The sequence below is a fragment of the Symsagittifera roscoffensis genome, chromosome 2 (assembly GCF_963678635.1).
Source record: "Symsagittifera roscoffensis chromosome 2, txSymRosc1.1, whole genome shotgun sequence".
Taxonomy (NCBI): Eukaryota; Metazoa; Xenacoelomorpha; order Acoela; family Convolutidae; genus Symsagittifera; species Symsagittifera roscoffensis.
This window is the reverse complement of record NC_087063.1, coordinates 43292215-43309010: the sequence shown is the minus strand read 5'-3', so window position 1 is coordinate 43309010 and position 16796 is coordinate 43292215. Positions and strand designations below refer to the sequence as shown.

The 16796-nt window shown below is 32.4% G+C and overlaps 2 protein-coding genes across 2 annotated transcripts in view; both read left to right on the top strand.

Annotated features, from left to right (window-relative positions):
- The window catches only part of LOC134840259 (TBC1 domain family member 8B-like), a 38548-nt gene that overhangs the window by 6026 nt on the left and 15726 nt on the right, over positions 1–16796 (top strand). Inside the window, exons 3-7 of the mRNA XM_063856006.1 lie at positions 10526–10680; positions 11152–11287; positions 11647–11786; positions 12139–12276; positions 16439–16641. Of these exons, the coding sequence (XP_063712076.1) occupies positions 10526–10680; positions 11152–11287; positions 11647–11786; positions 12139–12276; positions 16439–16641 (772 nt within the window). The remainder of the gene's footprint in view (positions 1–10525; positions 10681–11151; positions 11288–11646; positions 11787–12138; positions 12277–16438; positions 16642–16796) is intronic.
- Positions 7253–16796, top strand: part of LOC134840261 (dynein regulatory complex protein 9-like) — an 82793-nt gene continuing 73249 nt past the window's right edge. The window contains exon 1 of the mRNA XM_063856008.1: positions 7253–7263. The gene's annotated coding sequence lies outside the window, so the exon portion shown is untranslated. The remainder of the gene's footprint in view (positions 7264–16796) is intronic.

Sequence of the window (16796 nt, the reverse complement as noted above, 5' to 3'; positions counted from 1 at the left end):
GTGTTTTATTTTTCTAATTTTTTTCCACGCAAAATCAGGTACCACAAATTATGATCGGAATGAATCGAGTGATATATCAGACTAAAGCCCATTTAATCGTGATTCGAAGAACATTAAATAAATATCCCAATGTCGAGAAAACCGGCTTGAAGTTTTTGATTTTTCGTCTAGTTTCCACCGAATAAAGCGAACAAATAAAGAGATTGTAACTTGTTCAATTGATCATTTTGTTTAAAAAAAAGCCAAATTTTTCCGATCAAAAACAAGTTTTGAAAGCTTTGTTTGGCACTTCCTTGACCAAAAAATTGTGTTTTTGAAAAAAAAAGTTCTGCAAAGTTTCATTTTTTGTTGGTTATATTTTTTTGAAGACAACTGTATTGGATTATGTCTAATTAACCAACTTTTTAACCATGTGTAAAGTATTATCACTTTGCGCACAAAAAAAGACTAATTTGGAGAAATTATTAATTTGCCTTTTTTTGCTTGTCCAGATGAAAAGTTTTCCACTTTAATCTACAATTTTACCACGCAGTAAAATTGTAGATTAAAAATCAGCTTCGAAAAATTCAGATAATTTGAGTAAAAAATCTGTTGAACTTTTTCTTCAAAGAAAAATTTTTTTGATTATCCTTAATTACCCTTTGCAATCGTGACTAGACTTCACCCACCCCCGGGAACAGCTTTTTTCGCAGAATCGTAGAACTCATTAATGTTTTGTTTTGGTTCAGTTCATAATGAATTCAAATTAATTGCGTCTTCGGCTCACTTTGGCTGGGGGTAACAAATGTGCCTGGGACGGCAAAGGTCCTAGGTTCGAATCTGACAAGAACTATTTTTTTTCAAATGGTAAATAATCCGTTTCAAAACAAAATTGTTGGCTTATTATTGTCTTCTCATATTTGGCTTTGTTGCCATATTGTCGGATTGTTTTTTTCTACATTATAATTGCTTTGTGTTCTGATTTACCTCTGCTGTTTGTAATTTTTACTACCCTTGATTCCGTGTTTTTAGCTTGAAATTTCATTCTGCCCAAATGATTTCGTTCTAATTTTATTCATTTAGTGGCCCAATTTCGAGTCCTTTCTACTGAAGCATATAATATTCATTCACCTCTGGAGCGCTCAAACTGCTTACAATCTTAAAAATATATAATTCAAATTTTTCATGACATCCTTTTTCGACTTCATTTGTTTCGACGTATACTATATCGGCTTATTGGGCTCATGTTGCGTCTTTAACGAGCGAGAAAAGTTTGTGTGTGCGTTTATGTGTTTTGAGGGTGAGGGGGTCTTAATAACTTAATATTTTCTTCTAAATTTTTTTGCGGCTTTTTTAGTTTTTTTTCTTTTTTGGGTTCAATTGGTTTCGGCTTATATTATAACGGCTTAGTGACATGTTATTTCATTTGATGAGCAAATGATGTTTTTGGTAAACATGGTTTTCTCACCATAGTTGAATCAAGTTTGTTTGTAACAGCGAAGAAATGTTCCAATGTTTTTTTTTTCAAAAGAGTATGATATGATAGTATAAGGCAAGACTTTGATGAATACAATCCTAAATGTACATTAGCTTTGCATATTCGACTGTTTGAAATTTTACTTCCGATAATTGAATCCTTGACATAATTTTTTGTTAAATTCAATGTTATCGAAAAAAAACTTCATTGGTTGTACCAGAATTTCCAAATACCAAACATTTGTTCCTTTTTTTTGTAAAAATGATTCAAAGTCATGTTCTCTAATTAACAGAGTACATAATTGCTGTGTATAATGAACAAAAACAATCTTTTACCTGGAAAAGTTGGTGATGTGACAAAAATTAAAAGTTTTTTTTTGTTCACATGCATATTTGATTAACAAATCATCGAATCTGACTTGACCTATTTTTTTAATTGGAAATAGTCCATTCCAAAACAAAGTTGTTGGCTTATTGTCCTCTGTTTTATCGGCTGAGTTGCCATATTGTCGATTTGTTTTTTTAACCTTATCATTGCTTTTAGTGTTCTGATTTACCTATGCTGTTTGTAATTTTTACTACCCTTGATTCCGTGTTTTTAGCTTGAAATTTCATTCTGCCCAAATGATTTCGTTCTATTTTTATTCATTTAGTGGCCCAATTTCGAGTCCTTTCTACTGAAGCATATAATATTCATTCACCTCTGGAGCGCTCAAACTGCTTACAATCTTAAAAATATATAATTCAAATTTTTCATGGCATCATTTTTCGACTTCATTTGTTTCGACGTATACTATATCGGCTTATTGGGCTCATGTTGCGTCTTTAACGAGCGAAAAATGTTTGTGTGTGCGTTTATGTGTTTTGAGGGTGAGGGGGTCTTAATAACTTAATATTTTCTTCTAAATTTTTTTGCGGCTTTTTTAGTTTTTTCTTTTTTGGGTTCAATTGGTTTCGGCTTATATTATAACGGCTTAGTGACATGTCATTTCATTTGATGAGCAAATGATTTTTTTTGGTAAACATGGTTTTCTCACCATAGTTGAATCAAGTTTGTTTGTAACAGCGAAGAAATGTTCCAATGTTTTTTTTTTTTTCAAAAGAGTATGATATGATAGTATAAGGCAAGACTTTGATGAATACAATCCTAAATGTACATTAGCTTTGAATATTCGACTGTTTGAAACTTTACTTCCGATAATTGAATCCTTGACATAATTTTTTGTTAAATTCAATGTTATCGAAAAAAACTCCATTGGTTGTACCAGAATTTCCAAATACCAAACATTTGTTCCTTTTTTTTGTAAAAATGATTCAAAGTCATGTTCTCTAATTAACAGAGTACATAATTGCTGTGTATAATGAACAAAAACAATCTTTTACCTGGAAAAGTTGGTGATGTGACAAAAAATAAAAGTTTTTTTTGTTCACATGAATATTTGATTAACAAATCATCGAATCTGACTTGACCTATTTTTTTAATTGGAAATAGTCCATTCCAAAACAAAGTTGTTGGCTTATTGTCCTCTGTTTTATCGGCTGAGTTGCCATATTGTCGATTTGTTTTTTTAACCTTATCATTGCTTTTAGTGTTCTGATTTACCTTGTAATTTTTACTACCCTTGATTCCGTGTTTTTAGCTTGAAATTTCATTCTGCCCAAATGATTTCGTTCTATTTTTATTCATTTAGTGGCCCAATTTCGAGTCCTTTCTACTGAAGCATATAATATTCATTCACCTCTGGAGCGCTCAAACTGCTTACAATCTTAAAAATATATAATTCAAATTTTTCATGGCATCATTTTTCGACTTCATTTGTTTCGACGTATACTATATCGGCTTATTGGGCTCATGTTGCGTCTTTAACGAGCGAAAAATGTTTGTGTGTGCGTTTATGTGTTTTGAGGGTGAGGGGGTCTTAATAACTTAATATTTTCTTCTAAATTTTTTTGCGGCTTTTTTAGTTTTTTCTTTTTTGGGTTCAATTGGTTTCGGCTTATATTATAACGGCTTAGTGACATGTCATTTCATTTGATGAGCAAATGATTTTTTTTGGTAAACATGGTTTTCTCACCATAGTTGAATCAAGTTTGTTTGTAACAGCGAAGAAATGTTCCAATGTTTTTTTTTTTTTCAAAAGAGTATGATATGATAGTATAAGGCAAGACTTTGATGAATACAATCCTAAATGTACATTAGCTTTGAATATTCGACTGTTTGAAACTTTACTTCCGATAATTGAATCCTTGACATAATTTTTTGTTAAATTCAATGTTATCGAAAAAAACTCCATTGGTTGTACCAGAATTTCCAAATACCAAACATTTGTTCCTTTTTTTTGTAAAAATGATTCAAAGTCATGTTCTCTAATTAACAGAGTACATAATTGCTGTGTATAATGAACAAAAACAATCTTTTACCTGGAAAAGTTGGTGATGTGACAAAAAATAAAAGTTTTTTTTGTTCACATGAATATTTGATTAACAAATCATCGAATCTGACTTGACCTATTTTTTTAATTGGAAATAGTCCATTCCAAAACAAAGTTGTTGGCTTATTGTCCTCTGTTTTATCGGCTGAGTTGCCATATTGTCGATTTGTTTTTTTAACCTTATCATTGCTTTTAGTGTTCTGATTTACCTCTGCTGTTTGTAATTTTTACTACCCTTGATTCCGTATTTTTAGCTTAAAGTTTCCTTCTGCCCAAATGATTTTGTTCTATTTTTTTCATTTAGTGAACCGATTTCGACGGAACCATATTGTTTATACTCACTCTGAATCGCTCAAAATGCTAAAAATTTTAATAAAATTTATCGTTAAATTTTTTCATGACATCTTTTTTTCGGCTTGGCATGTTTCGAACTATTTTATATCGGCTTATTGGACTCATATAGCGTCTTTCAACGAGCGAAAACTGCTTGCGTATGCGTTTATGTGTTTTGAGAGGGAGGGGGACTTCATAACTTGTTTTTCTTGTTTTTTTTTCGACTCTTTTCAATATTCTTATTTTTGTCTTAATTGGTTTTGGGCTTATTTTTTATCGGCTTAGTGGCATCATATTGTTTCCACAAGTAAAATTTTTTGAGTGGTTATTTGTTTTGAGGGCGAGGTGGACTTATCAACTTTTCATAGGTGCTTAGTCTTGATGACTTTTTTGGCTCAAAAGGTATCTGACTATGTATTTTACCGCTGGGTACATTATATTCTCATGCTAAGTTCACATTCTATTGTCTTGGCAATGTCTCTTCAAACTTAGTTGTATACATTCTGATAGATCTTGTTTTTGCGATATTTTAGAGTTTTTTCTTGTTTTGTATCGCTAGTGGCGCGAATCTCAGGTTCGAATCTGTGTATTAGTGTTAACAATGACTCATTGGCATTGTTCGGCTCCTTTATGTGGTAATTTTGTGTAAGTATTTTTAAAAAACGTATACATTTTCTAACATTTTATTTTTAGTTTTATCCAAGATTGTCATTGTGATCGGGTAGACTCTTCGTTGTGTATTGTGCCTCTTGTCTATACTGCTGTTCTAGTTTTTGTACAGCAAATACTTTGAGTTTCCTAAAGCAATGTTTACTGTCTTGTCTGTATTTATACGATTATGAAGAAAAATATGTGTTTTTCTTGATATTTTGATCAAATATTTTCGAAGTGAGTGAGCTTCGCTTCATTTTCTTCCAGTAGCTAGTAATGATGTTTGTTGTATCGAAAATATTGTGCAGCTGTGCTTTGCCTCTGTGTTTGAATCTGGTTGGACTAGTTTTTTTAAAATGGTAAATAGTCCGTTTCAGAACAAAATTGCCGATTATATTCTACTCATGTTTTATCGGCTTCGTTTCCAGATTGTTGAATTGTTTTTTGTAACATTATAATAGCTTTTAGTGTTCTGATTTCCCTCTGCAGTTTGTAATTTTTACTATTCTTGATTCAGTATTTTTTAGCTTGAAATTTCCTTCTGCCAAAATGATTTTGTTCTACTTTTATTCATTTAGTGGCCCGATTTAGAGTCATTTCTACTGAAGCATATTTTTAATACTCACCTCTGGATCGCTTAAACTGCTTACAAACTTAGTAGAAATATAATTCAAATTTTTCATGACCACGTTTTTTCGTCTTGATATGTTTGGACCTATACTATATCGGCTCATTGGCCTCATATTGCGTCTTTGTTTTTTCCGTGTTTTGAGGGCGAGGGGGACTTAATAACTTCTTATTGTTTCCTTTAAAAAAATTTTTGGCTGCTTTTTAGTTTTCCGTTTTTGGGTTTTATTGGTTTCAGTTTATGTTATAACGGCTTAGTGGCATCATATTGTTTCATTGATGAGCTAATGATTTTCTTGTAAACGTAGCTTTTTCAGCATAGTTGAGTCAATTTTATTTGTTACAGCGAAGAATTGTTCAACTGAAAGAGAAAGTTTGATAGTATTACGCAAGATTTTGATGATAATAAAATCCTAAATGTACATTAACTTTACATATACGATTTTTGAAGTTTTGTCTCCGATAATTTAATCATAGACATAATTTTTTAAATTCAGTATTCTCGAAAAATTTTCTTTGACTGTATCAGAAATTCCAAATACCAAACGTTTGTTCCTATTTTTTTTGTAAAATTAAGTCAAACTCATATTCTCTAATTAAGAGAGTACAAATTTTCTGTATATAATGAATAAAAGCAATCTTTTACCTGGAAAAATTGGCGATGTGACCGAAAATAAAAGTTTTTTTTTGTTCATAACAAATCATAAAATTTTGTGCAACAAAATTTTTGTCTACTTTCTTTCAAAGCTTCTTTGGAGTTTCGATTCTCGCACAAAAACATGAATTTTCAAAGCCTTCTATTTTTCGAGATATGGCCTTTTCATTTTTTTGGAAATTATAAAAAAACATTTTGTGAACTTCTTTGAAAAAGAACTTCATATATTTTGAGTAAATATTTCATATTGAACTTTTTCTTTCAAAAAAGATTTTACTGATTATCCTTAATTATCCTTTGCAATAGTGACTAGACTTCACCCGCCCCCGGAAATAGCTTTTTTCACAGAGTGGTAGAATTTAGAAATGTTTTATTTAGATTCAAGTAAATGACTTCAAGTTTGTTTGCGTCTTGAGCTCACTTAGTCTGGGGGTAACAAATGTGCCTGGTACGGCGCAGGTCCTAGGTTCGAAGCTGACAGGACCTAATTTTTCGAATGGGAAATAGTCCGTTTCAAAAGAAAATTGTTGGCTTATTATTGTCTACTTGTTTGGCTTAGTTGCCATATTGTCGGATTGTTTTTTACACTATAATTGCTTTTAGTGTTCTGATTTACCTCTGCTGTTTGTAATTTTTTCTGTCCTTGATGCCGTATTTTTTAGCTTACAATTTCATTCTGCCCAATTGATTTTGTTCTATTTTCATTCATTTAGTGACCCGATTTCGAGTCGTTTCTACGTAAGCATGTTTTTTATACTCACCTCTGGATCGATCAAATTGCTTACAATCTTAACAAAAATTACCGCTCAGTTTTTTTCATGACATCATTTTTTCGGTTTGTTATGTTCGACCTGTTTTATATCGACTAATTGACTCATATTGTGTCTTTCAACAAGCAAAAAATGCTTGTGTGTGCGTACTTGTATTTTGAAGGTGAGGGGGTCTTAATAACCTATTCTTTTTTTGTATTTTTTCGGCTGTTTTTAATTCTCACGTTTTCGGGCTTAATTGGTTTTAATTGATGTTTCATCGGCTTAGTGGCATCATTTTGTTTCAGCAAATAAAGTTTTTGAATGATTGTGTGTTGAGGGCGAGGTGGACTTATTAAATTTTCTGACCAAGGGTTTTCTGACCATGTATTTTACAGCTGGGTACATGATATTCTCATGCTAAGTTCACCTTCTATTGTCTTGGCATGTCTTTTCAAAGTTAGCTGTATACATTTTGATACAACTTGTTTTTTCGACATTTTAGAGTTTTTTTCTTGTTTTGTATCGCTAGTGGCACGAATCTCAGGTTCGCCTTTGTGTATTAGTGTTAACAATGGCTCATTGGCCTTGTTTGGCTCCTTTATGTGGTAATTTTGTGTAAGTTATTAAAAAAAAACGCATACATTTCCCAACTTTTTTTAAAGTTTTTTTTAAGATTGTCATTATGTGTTCGGGTAGACTCTTGGTTGTATATTGTGCCTTTATTCTATACTGCTGTTCTGCTGTTCATATAACAAATACTTTGTGTTTCGTAAAGTAATGTTCAACTTTTACTGTCCTATCTGTATTTAAATGATTATGAAGAAAAATATGAGTTTTTCTTGATATTTCGATCAAATATTTTTTAAATGGGTGACATTCGCTTCATTTTCTATCGAGTAGCTAGTAATGATGTTTGTTGTATCGAAAGTGTTGTGCAGCTGTGCTTTGCCTCTGTGTGAATCTGACTGGACTTGTTTTTTTAAATGGTAAATAGTCCGTTTCAAAACAAAATTGTTGGCTTATTTTGTCTACTCATGTTTGGCTTAGTTGCCATAATGTCGTATTGTTTTTTTTTTAACCTTATAATTGTTTTTAGTGTTCTGATTTCCCTCTGCTGTTTTTAATTTTTACTACCCTTGGTTCCGTATTTTTTAGCTTGAAATTTCATTCTGCCCAAATGATTTTGATCTGTTTTTATTCATCTAGTGACCCGATTTCGAGTCGTTTCTATCTACGGAAGCATATCATTTATCCTCACCTCTGAATCGTTCAAAATGCTTACAGTCTTTATAGAATTAATCGTTCATTTTTTTCGTTGCATTTTTTTTTGGCTTGGTATGTTTCGAACTATTTTATATCGGCTTGTTGGACTCAAATAGCTTCTTTCAACGAGCGAAAAATGCTTGTGTGTGGGTTTATGTCTTTTGATAGGGAGGGAGACTTCATATTTTATTTTTTTTGTGTTCTTTTCGACTCTTTTTAATAATCCTATTTTTGGGCTTAATTGGTTTTGGGGAGGAACTTTGTTTTGGGTAGTTTTCATTTTTATTCCACGCAAAATCAAGTACCACGATTGATCTTCGGAATAGATCGAGTGATATTAAAGCCCTCTCAGTCGTTATTGGAACATTAAAAAAAAATTCCAACTATTTAAAATTTTACTTACTTTTACTCAACGTAAATTAGTTATCGAGAATTTTTTAGCGCCTTCTTGGGAATGAAATTTTGCAAAAACTTTGAGTTTTTTTTGAAGTTTTGTCATTTTTTCTTTGAAATTAATTTCATGTGAAAAACTCTTCTCAAGTGTCCAAATTTTTTTTACTCCCAATCACTAAGCTTTACTTCAGATTTTCTCATCACACCAAAAACAAAAACAACCCCATTCGAAAAAAACGTAGTTTTTTTTAAATATGGTCGGAATATTCTGTGCTACTTGCACAGCAACCGGCTATTATTGTTTTTTTTTGTACGGATTTTGTTAGTTATTCAGAAGCAATCAATGGACGTAGTGAAGGCTTTTAAAAAGGTTGTGATAGTTTTTCTTTTGGTTCAGGAAAATTTTTTTAAGTATGTTAACGATTAAGCTTTGGTTTTGCTCAGTTCATTTCGTTTGCTAACTCCCTTAAAGATCGGTAAAAAGTAAAGATCACAAAAATTGTGATCAGCTACTAGTTTCGAAAGTTGATTTTTACCTATTGATCCATATCTTTCAAATTAAAAAAAATTGTTATAGAAATTCAAAGAGCTCTTTTTCCCCCAGGAAAAGATTCAATTTTTTTTCCTGTTTCTTTTTGATCATTGACTGTTTCCCAACTGTCTGCTAGCTATGTTCTTTCTTTTGATTGTATTAAAACTGTCTGTTAAGAAGGCACGCAGCAGCGTTTTTTTGCTAAAAAGCATATATTTTTACCCTGCATTTATCCATTTACGTTTCAATGGCTGTGTACGTTACAATGAACATCAGTTATTCATGCAAACTAGTATGTGTTTTGCATATTGTCACGAAAGTTGGAACGTTTGCTGATGTGAATCGGGGCAATTATTTCTGAGCAACTGAAGTAAGCTCATGTAAAAAAAATGACGTGTAAAAAAGCTCATGTGAAAGTTTCGAGTGACGTCTCCTCTTTTCTTCTCGATTATCGAGCTTGTTTTTTAATAAAAAATGCCCTAATTCTATTTCGTATGACCTAATTTTTTTTTGCTTATCGCTAGTAAGTATTAAGTTTGCACTTGCAGTGCCTTTCTGTTTTGCAATGTTTTTTTCCTGCACTTGTTGTTACATCCGCTTCGTCAGACTGACCTGTGCTTAACACTTTTTCAAAATAAAATTTTGAATAATGAAAATGAGGCTAGATTTTGAAGTAGTTTGGTGGAATAAGTAATTGCGAATGATAGATTGGTTTCACCATCTAACCATCATGCAACTAAGCAAATGAAGCTGATGTCGAATTTTATTAATCATAAGTTGTGTTGCCTTTCTTTTGGGTTGAAGACTTTCGCACCGAGCTGAATGGGATTTTTAGTCCCATTTCCTACTAGCGTGTTAACAAAAACTAACGTTTGCACTTTTAAATTCGTAAATTTAATTTTTACCGCATATGGTTTTTATTTTTGGTTAGTTTTTGAGGTGTTAAACATCAAACATATTTCTAATCCAAGCGTTACAAAATAAACTCTCAGTTTTTATTGAGACTTTATCCTCGAAGCAATGTGAATTTTCTCCTGGAAGCAGTTTTTTCTGCTATTAAATCAGTCGATTAGTTCAACATTGTTCCCTTTTACTTTGACGGCCATTGAATGCAGACTACTTTGTTCAGGCTTTCCTTCCTAATTATTCCTAGGAAAATTTTTTTTATTTCCCATGTCGAGATAATTGACTTTTTCATTGAAAAAACTTGGGTTTTTTAAATTTATGGAATTGCTATTCTTTTTGCTGCAAAGATAGAACAGTTGCTTCTTTTAATAAATCAGTGCAATTAATATTGTGTGGGTTAAGCTTTTGAATTGTTGCTGATTTCTTCGTTTTCATTCACGTGAATTCTAAATAGCTGAAGCAAATATGTCGTTCAGTTTTAATCCGTCATTGCACATGGAAAATGCCGGCCTCAATTTTGTTCTAGAGTCGCTTGTCGCTGCATTGTCGGATGGCTTAAACGGGCAGCACAGTCGTGACCACTCATCGAACATTCTGGAATCCCGCAATACAATGGACGAGACCATTACTAGTGGCGATGTAATTAGCAGCCAGTTTAAAATGGCTAATCAGTCGAGTGGGGTTAGTACAATCAAAATATTGTTAGATGGGGGAAGGGGAGGGGCATGGTTTTGCAAGTAAGGCAGAGCAGCCAGGAGGTTGACTGCTTTATTGCTCAACATGACCTTTTTTTGTACTTCATGTTTTAAAGCATCCATGGTAGACCAACATGTACACATGTTCTAAATATACATGTAAATATTAAATTTGATGAGCGAAAATTTGATGATTTTCGAAAATTTTTAGATAGTAACGGCTTCAACACAGATAACTGGATGACTGGAATATGAAATACATAATCAGCTATGTTCTTGCGAGCTTTCTATGTTTTTTTTGTGACCGAGGAAGTTTTTGCTTCAGAATCCAACCTATCCCGCTGAAAATCTTCTGATCACTGGTGCTTCATCAGAGAAAGATATGAATTGAGGAATATGAATACAATGCACAGAGAATGGATACATATAAAACATGCTAACTGGGTGTTGCTTTTAGAACTCGGAGGATGAGGAGAGTAAAGCATACAAGATGGCGTCGGTGAAGTTCAGGAAGAGGTTCCAGATGCCTGAAGAAGAGAAGCTGGTGAACTATTACTCCTGCTCCTACTGGAAGGGAGTCATGCCGAGACAGGGTCAGTTGGGTTTTGAATGAAATATTAACAAGGATATAGCAAACCAGCTACCAATTTTAAAAAGTTTTTTTTTCGCTCAAAGTTGTAACCAGCATTGGTTAGATCGGTTCTTATTACAAATCCTCTTATTGATATCAGACATTGTGAACCCAAGTCAAACAATGATATAGATCATGACCATATGAAATGCAAATCTGTGGCATGAACCTGCTCTGTTGGCATTTGTATATGCATATCAGTATGAACTACACATTTCCTATTGCTTCCCATAGCAAGCTATGTGATGTTTGATTCGAGGCTTTGACGACAGATTCGCTGAGATTGCACTGCGTACTAATATGTTATGTTGTATTGTGTAGGCTGGCTGTACCTGTCAGTGAACCACTTGTGTTTCTACTCGTTCTTCATGGGCAGTGAGTCCACAGTGTGTGTGAGGTGGAGTGACATCACCTCCCTCGATCGCAAACAAGGGGTCATCGGCACCAACAACCGCATCACGGTCAGTGTCTGTCCCAGCTCACTGCGGAAAAGAAGAGCTAGTTTGTCTTTTCTTTCGGTCTTCAATTGCTTATAGGAATCAATTGCGTGTAATGTTTTTCAAATGGAAGAAGCCATCATCTCACACTGGAAATATTCGTCTACTGTTTCAAAAAGTTCAAAAAAAAAAACATCGAATGTTGACTTCTCGGTATGCGGTGTTGACTTCTCTTCAGTTTTACTAGCTCAAAATATTTCTTGATTGCGTTGTTTCTAGGTATCATTTCTTGTATATTTTGCAAATAGATGTATAGACACCTCGCTTAGAAAACATGCAATATAGTTTCCCCCAATATAATCCTTAAGTTTATTAGGTGTGCACTAGACAGGGCGTGTTTGAGTTCTCGATGTTGATGAATGCGGGCGAGACATACAGACTGTGCCAGCAACTGGTCTCCTTCGCCCTCCGGCTCCTCATGGCAGAGGCCGGATACTCCTCATTCGGATTCAAGGTCACTACTTCTATTTTCATCTTATTTTCACTATTCGTTTTGCAGGTATGAACTCGAGTTATAAAATACGAACTGTGCTTCTTGTTTGGCCAGTTAAATGCACTTGGGTAGAGAAGGCGAAGCGGGTGGCATCCCTCTTGATTGAGGGACCGAATGTTGGAATTTTTTTCAGTTATTTTCAGCAAAATAAATCGAGGCCATTGACAGCGAAATTGACCGATTGCAAAATACGCAGGATCATAAATGTGCATAGACTGCCAGACCAAAGACGTATTGAATTTAAAACTTATTGAAATAATTCTAGGGATCCATAGGATAACGAAAATAGGAAAAAAATACAAAACCAAATCATTTTCTGCTGATATTGATTTCGATTTTGTTATTCTGATTGGTTGGTAAGTTTCCATGATTCAGTCCCTCTATCATGAAAGTTCCCCGCGTCGAAGAGTTGTTGCCTCAGCACTGCTATCGAATGGCTGATTGTTCGGAACACACTATGAGATGTGATATTTATAAGAGCTCAACCTAAAAAAAACTTCAATTGAGCGATAATTTAATTTCAACTTACTCGTTGACAATGAGAAAAATGTAATTACTCTTGCGATCAGCAAGGGTTTTGCAATCGGGTACTACAATTTTTTCCCGTAAATAGCTCTGTTCAAAGAATGGTCAAAATTAGAAATGGTAAATTTAGGTTCAGTTCATGAATTTCTTTGCGTCTCCGGCACACTTGGTCTGTAGGTAACGAATACGCCTAGGACGGCAAAGGTCCTGGGTTTGAATCTGACAGGATCTGTTTTTCAAAAAGTTTTTCTATCGTTTAAAATTTTTTTCTGCTTAGTTTTGTCGGCTTAGTTGCCACATGATCGTAGAACTGTTTTTTTTTGCTTTAGGCAAGCTGCATTGTAATTTCTTTTTGTGCGTTGATTTACTTCTACTCTTTGTAATTTAACTAGCCTTGACTTCGTATTTTTTTTGCTAAAAGCTTTTGTTCTGCACAAATTGTTAAGAGTCGATGAACGTAGTTCAGACTCTTATATATGTCGTGTTGATTCTTTTTTCGTTTTTTTTTCCCTGAAAAGTCTTTCAAATTTGTTCAGGCTCAAATTTACTTTTTTCGAGGTTTGACTTCTGATTTTTTTTTCAGATCAGTTTTTTTCTATTGTTAAAAGAAAGGCTATCTCCACGATCGATCAGCAAAAATGTAAAGTTTACGAAAAAAAAGATCGACTTCTAGTCGCAAAAGTGGAACTTAAGTTTCAGATTTCCCTGCAAAGGGGAATTTGTGGTTGATCCAGTTTTAATGAAAATTTTTAACATTGTTCAAGTTTTTTTGTTGAGCCACTTTTCTCGAATTAGAATTTTTAAATCAAAAAAGTGTCAATCATAGTTTGTTCTAGAAATCCAAATAGCTTTAAGACCATATATTATTTTCTTGGAAGTTCGAAAGTTGACATTTTTTTCAAAAAGAAGTCAGCAGTTTGTTTCTGTTTCCTTGCGTTCATTTACTTTTTCGAACTGTCTTTTGGCTATATTTTTGGCTGATATTTTGTTGACTGAGTGACCTAATTTTGAGTCGTTTAAAGGGAAACATATTTTTTTGCTCCCCTCTGGATCATCGCACAAAATGCTAAAAGTTTTGCATGACAACAATTTTTTGTCGGTTTTTTACCCAAGTTCTGTCGTCTGTTACCGCTTGATAATTGTTTCGGGATTTTCATCAAACCATGTCGATTGTGTTTCTGGGCGAGTGTTCCTCAAAAAGAATATCATTCCAGACAAAATCTTGTAGTTTCAGTTTTGGTTTTTCGATTTTTTTTTGTTTTTTTTTTGTTTCTGGCTATCCTGTTTTTCCCTGTCTGCTAGCTTGCCATGCTGTTTTTCATGCTATCGCAAGTGGCGCGAAGATCGGTATCGCTCTGTGTTCAAAAAATAGAGGTAGGATTTTGTCGTGTAGCTCAAGATTTTAGGTGTCCTGTTTTATATAAGAGAATGCTTTTTACACCGAAGACTTTAGTCAAGGTGTTATGGTATCGTGTAACGGGTTTTTTTTTAATGTTGTCTGTTGTCAAGTGTCGACAAATAACGTCCACAGTTATCAATTATCATGTGGGCTGGACTATATCGCGCTATGTCACGTGATTGCGTATGTTTGTTTCTTTATTTGTTCATCTTTATTTATTTAATTATCTGTTCTTCTATTTATTTAATTATGTTTAGTTTGCTTATATTTATTTATAATTTATGTATGTACATATTTATTTTTGTTTATTTTTATCACGTGTTTTGTTTATTTATTTAATTATTCTTTCTTTCATTTAGTTTTGCTTTTATTATTTCTGCGTGTGTATTTATTTAATTTATTTATTTTCATTTTCATTTATTTATATTATGGGTCTGTTTGTTTGGTTATTTGTTCATATATATTTTTTCGTGTCTATTTAATTATTTGTACATTTCACTTTTGCTTTTATTTATTTATTTATTTATTTATTTATGTATTTATTTATGTATTTTTTTATTTATTTATGTATTGATTTATTTTTTTATTGCTTATTTATTTATCAGGTGTGTTTTGTTTATTTGTTGATATTTATTTCTATATTTATTTAATTATTCTTTCTTTCATTTAGTTTTGCTTTTATTATTTATGTATGTGTATTTATTTCATTTATTTATTTTCATTTATTCATATTATGGGTCTGTTTGTTTGGTTATTTGTTCATATATATTTTTTCATGTCTATTTAATTATTTGTACATTTCACTTTTGCTTTTATTTATTTATATATTTATTTATTTATGTATTCATTTATGTATTTATTTATTTATTTATGTATTGATTTATTTTTTTATTGCTTATTTATTTATCAGGTGTGTTTTGTTTATTTGTTGATATTTATTTCTATATTTATTTAATTATTCTTTCTTTCATTTAGTTTTGCTTTTATTATTTATGTATGTGTATTTATTTAATTCATTTACTTTCATTTATTTATATTATGGGTCTGTTTGTTTGGTTATTTGTTCATGAGATATATGTTTTTTCATGTTAATTTAATTATTTGTACATTTCAGTTTTGCGTTTATTTATTTATTTATTTATTTATTTATGTATGTATTTATTTATTTATGTATTGATTTATTTTTTTATTGTTTATTTATTTATCAGGTGTGTTTTGTTTATTCGTTGATATTTATTGCTATATTTATTTAATTATTTTCTTTCATTTAGTTTTGCTTTTATTTATTATTCATGTATGTATTTATTTATTCATTTATTTATTTATGTTTATTTATTTTTGGTTTGTTCGTTCATTTGTTGGTTTGTTCGTTCATTTATTTATTTATTTAGTTAGCGTCTTTGTTGTTTGATTGTGAAATTTGATGTTTTACTTCTTAGCTATGTAGTTAAAAGCAAAAAATGATTTTCAATTTATTGTTCTGTTAGGATATTTTCAGAAAGATCTGTATATCACCAATTAGCGTACAACGATTTACAGGGAACGCTGCCAACGAGATTTGTCCACTTGCTTTTGGGTTGCAGCTACATCAAAAATGATTTTAAATTATTTATTTTAAAGATTTATCTATAGTTATATCTGTCCGGTAATTAATTTTCAAATTTGCTTTTGTATTTCTCAAAAAAGAATTTGTTGGAGCGTGGACTCAATAACGTAAAGCAAAATGTTAAATTTTATGTTACTTCTATTTTCAGTCATGTAATGGAGCCATTTCGACCCACGGGCATTGCAAATGATGACAACAGTTGCTATCTCAATTCTGTTCTTCAGCTTTTGTTGTCAAGCGCTTGCATCAGAGATCGGCTCAGTAGACTTACTGAATTTGAAATACTTACTATTTTTAGTTCTAGAAGTGTTATTTTATGATCTTCGTTGATATATCAAAAATTTAACCTATACATGTGTTAGTACGATTTTTAGTTCTAGAACTGTTATTTCAGGCTCTTTCTCGATATAGCAAAATTTTGGTGTATACATGTATTAGTACGATTTTTTGTTCTAGAACTGTTATTCTTCAATTATTAGTTGTTCAAGTTGTTTGGTTTTTGCTTCAGTTTCTATGCCTTCGGTGTATTGCGCGTAGCGCCTATGTTCAAAATATTGCAGCTGATATTTGGTGGAAATTTTTATGTGGTTTAGGACAAGAAGCGGAAGAAGCACAGTTCCCTGATGAAGAGAGACCTCTATGCCCAGTTGAGGAGTGACAACTACAGAGCCCTGTTCAGTCTACCGAGGAGTGAGAAGCTGCACGGCGACTGCAGCTGCAGTCTGTGGCTGCCTTACGACAGGACAGCCATTAGAGGCAAACTCTACATCTCACATAATTTCGTCTGCTTCAACAGGTTAAAAATGAAATTAATTCAAGTGTACACGCTGTTTTCCCTGAGACATGGTTGCCACCTTTTTCTGAGACCCATTTTCTCACTAATTCCTGCCTATCTATTATAGACTAGAAATAGCAGCCCCAGTTTTCTTTCCCTAACTTTTTCTAGTTACT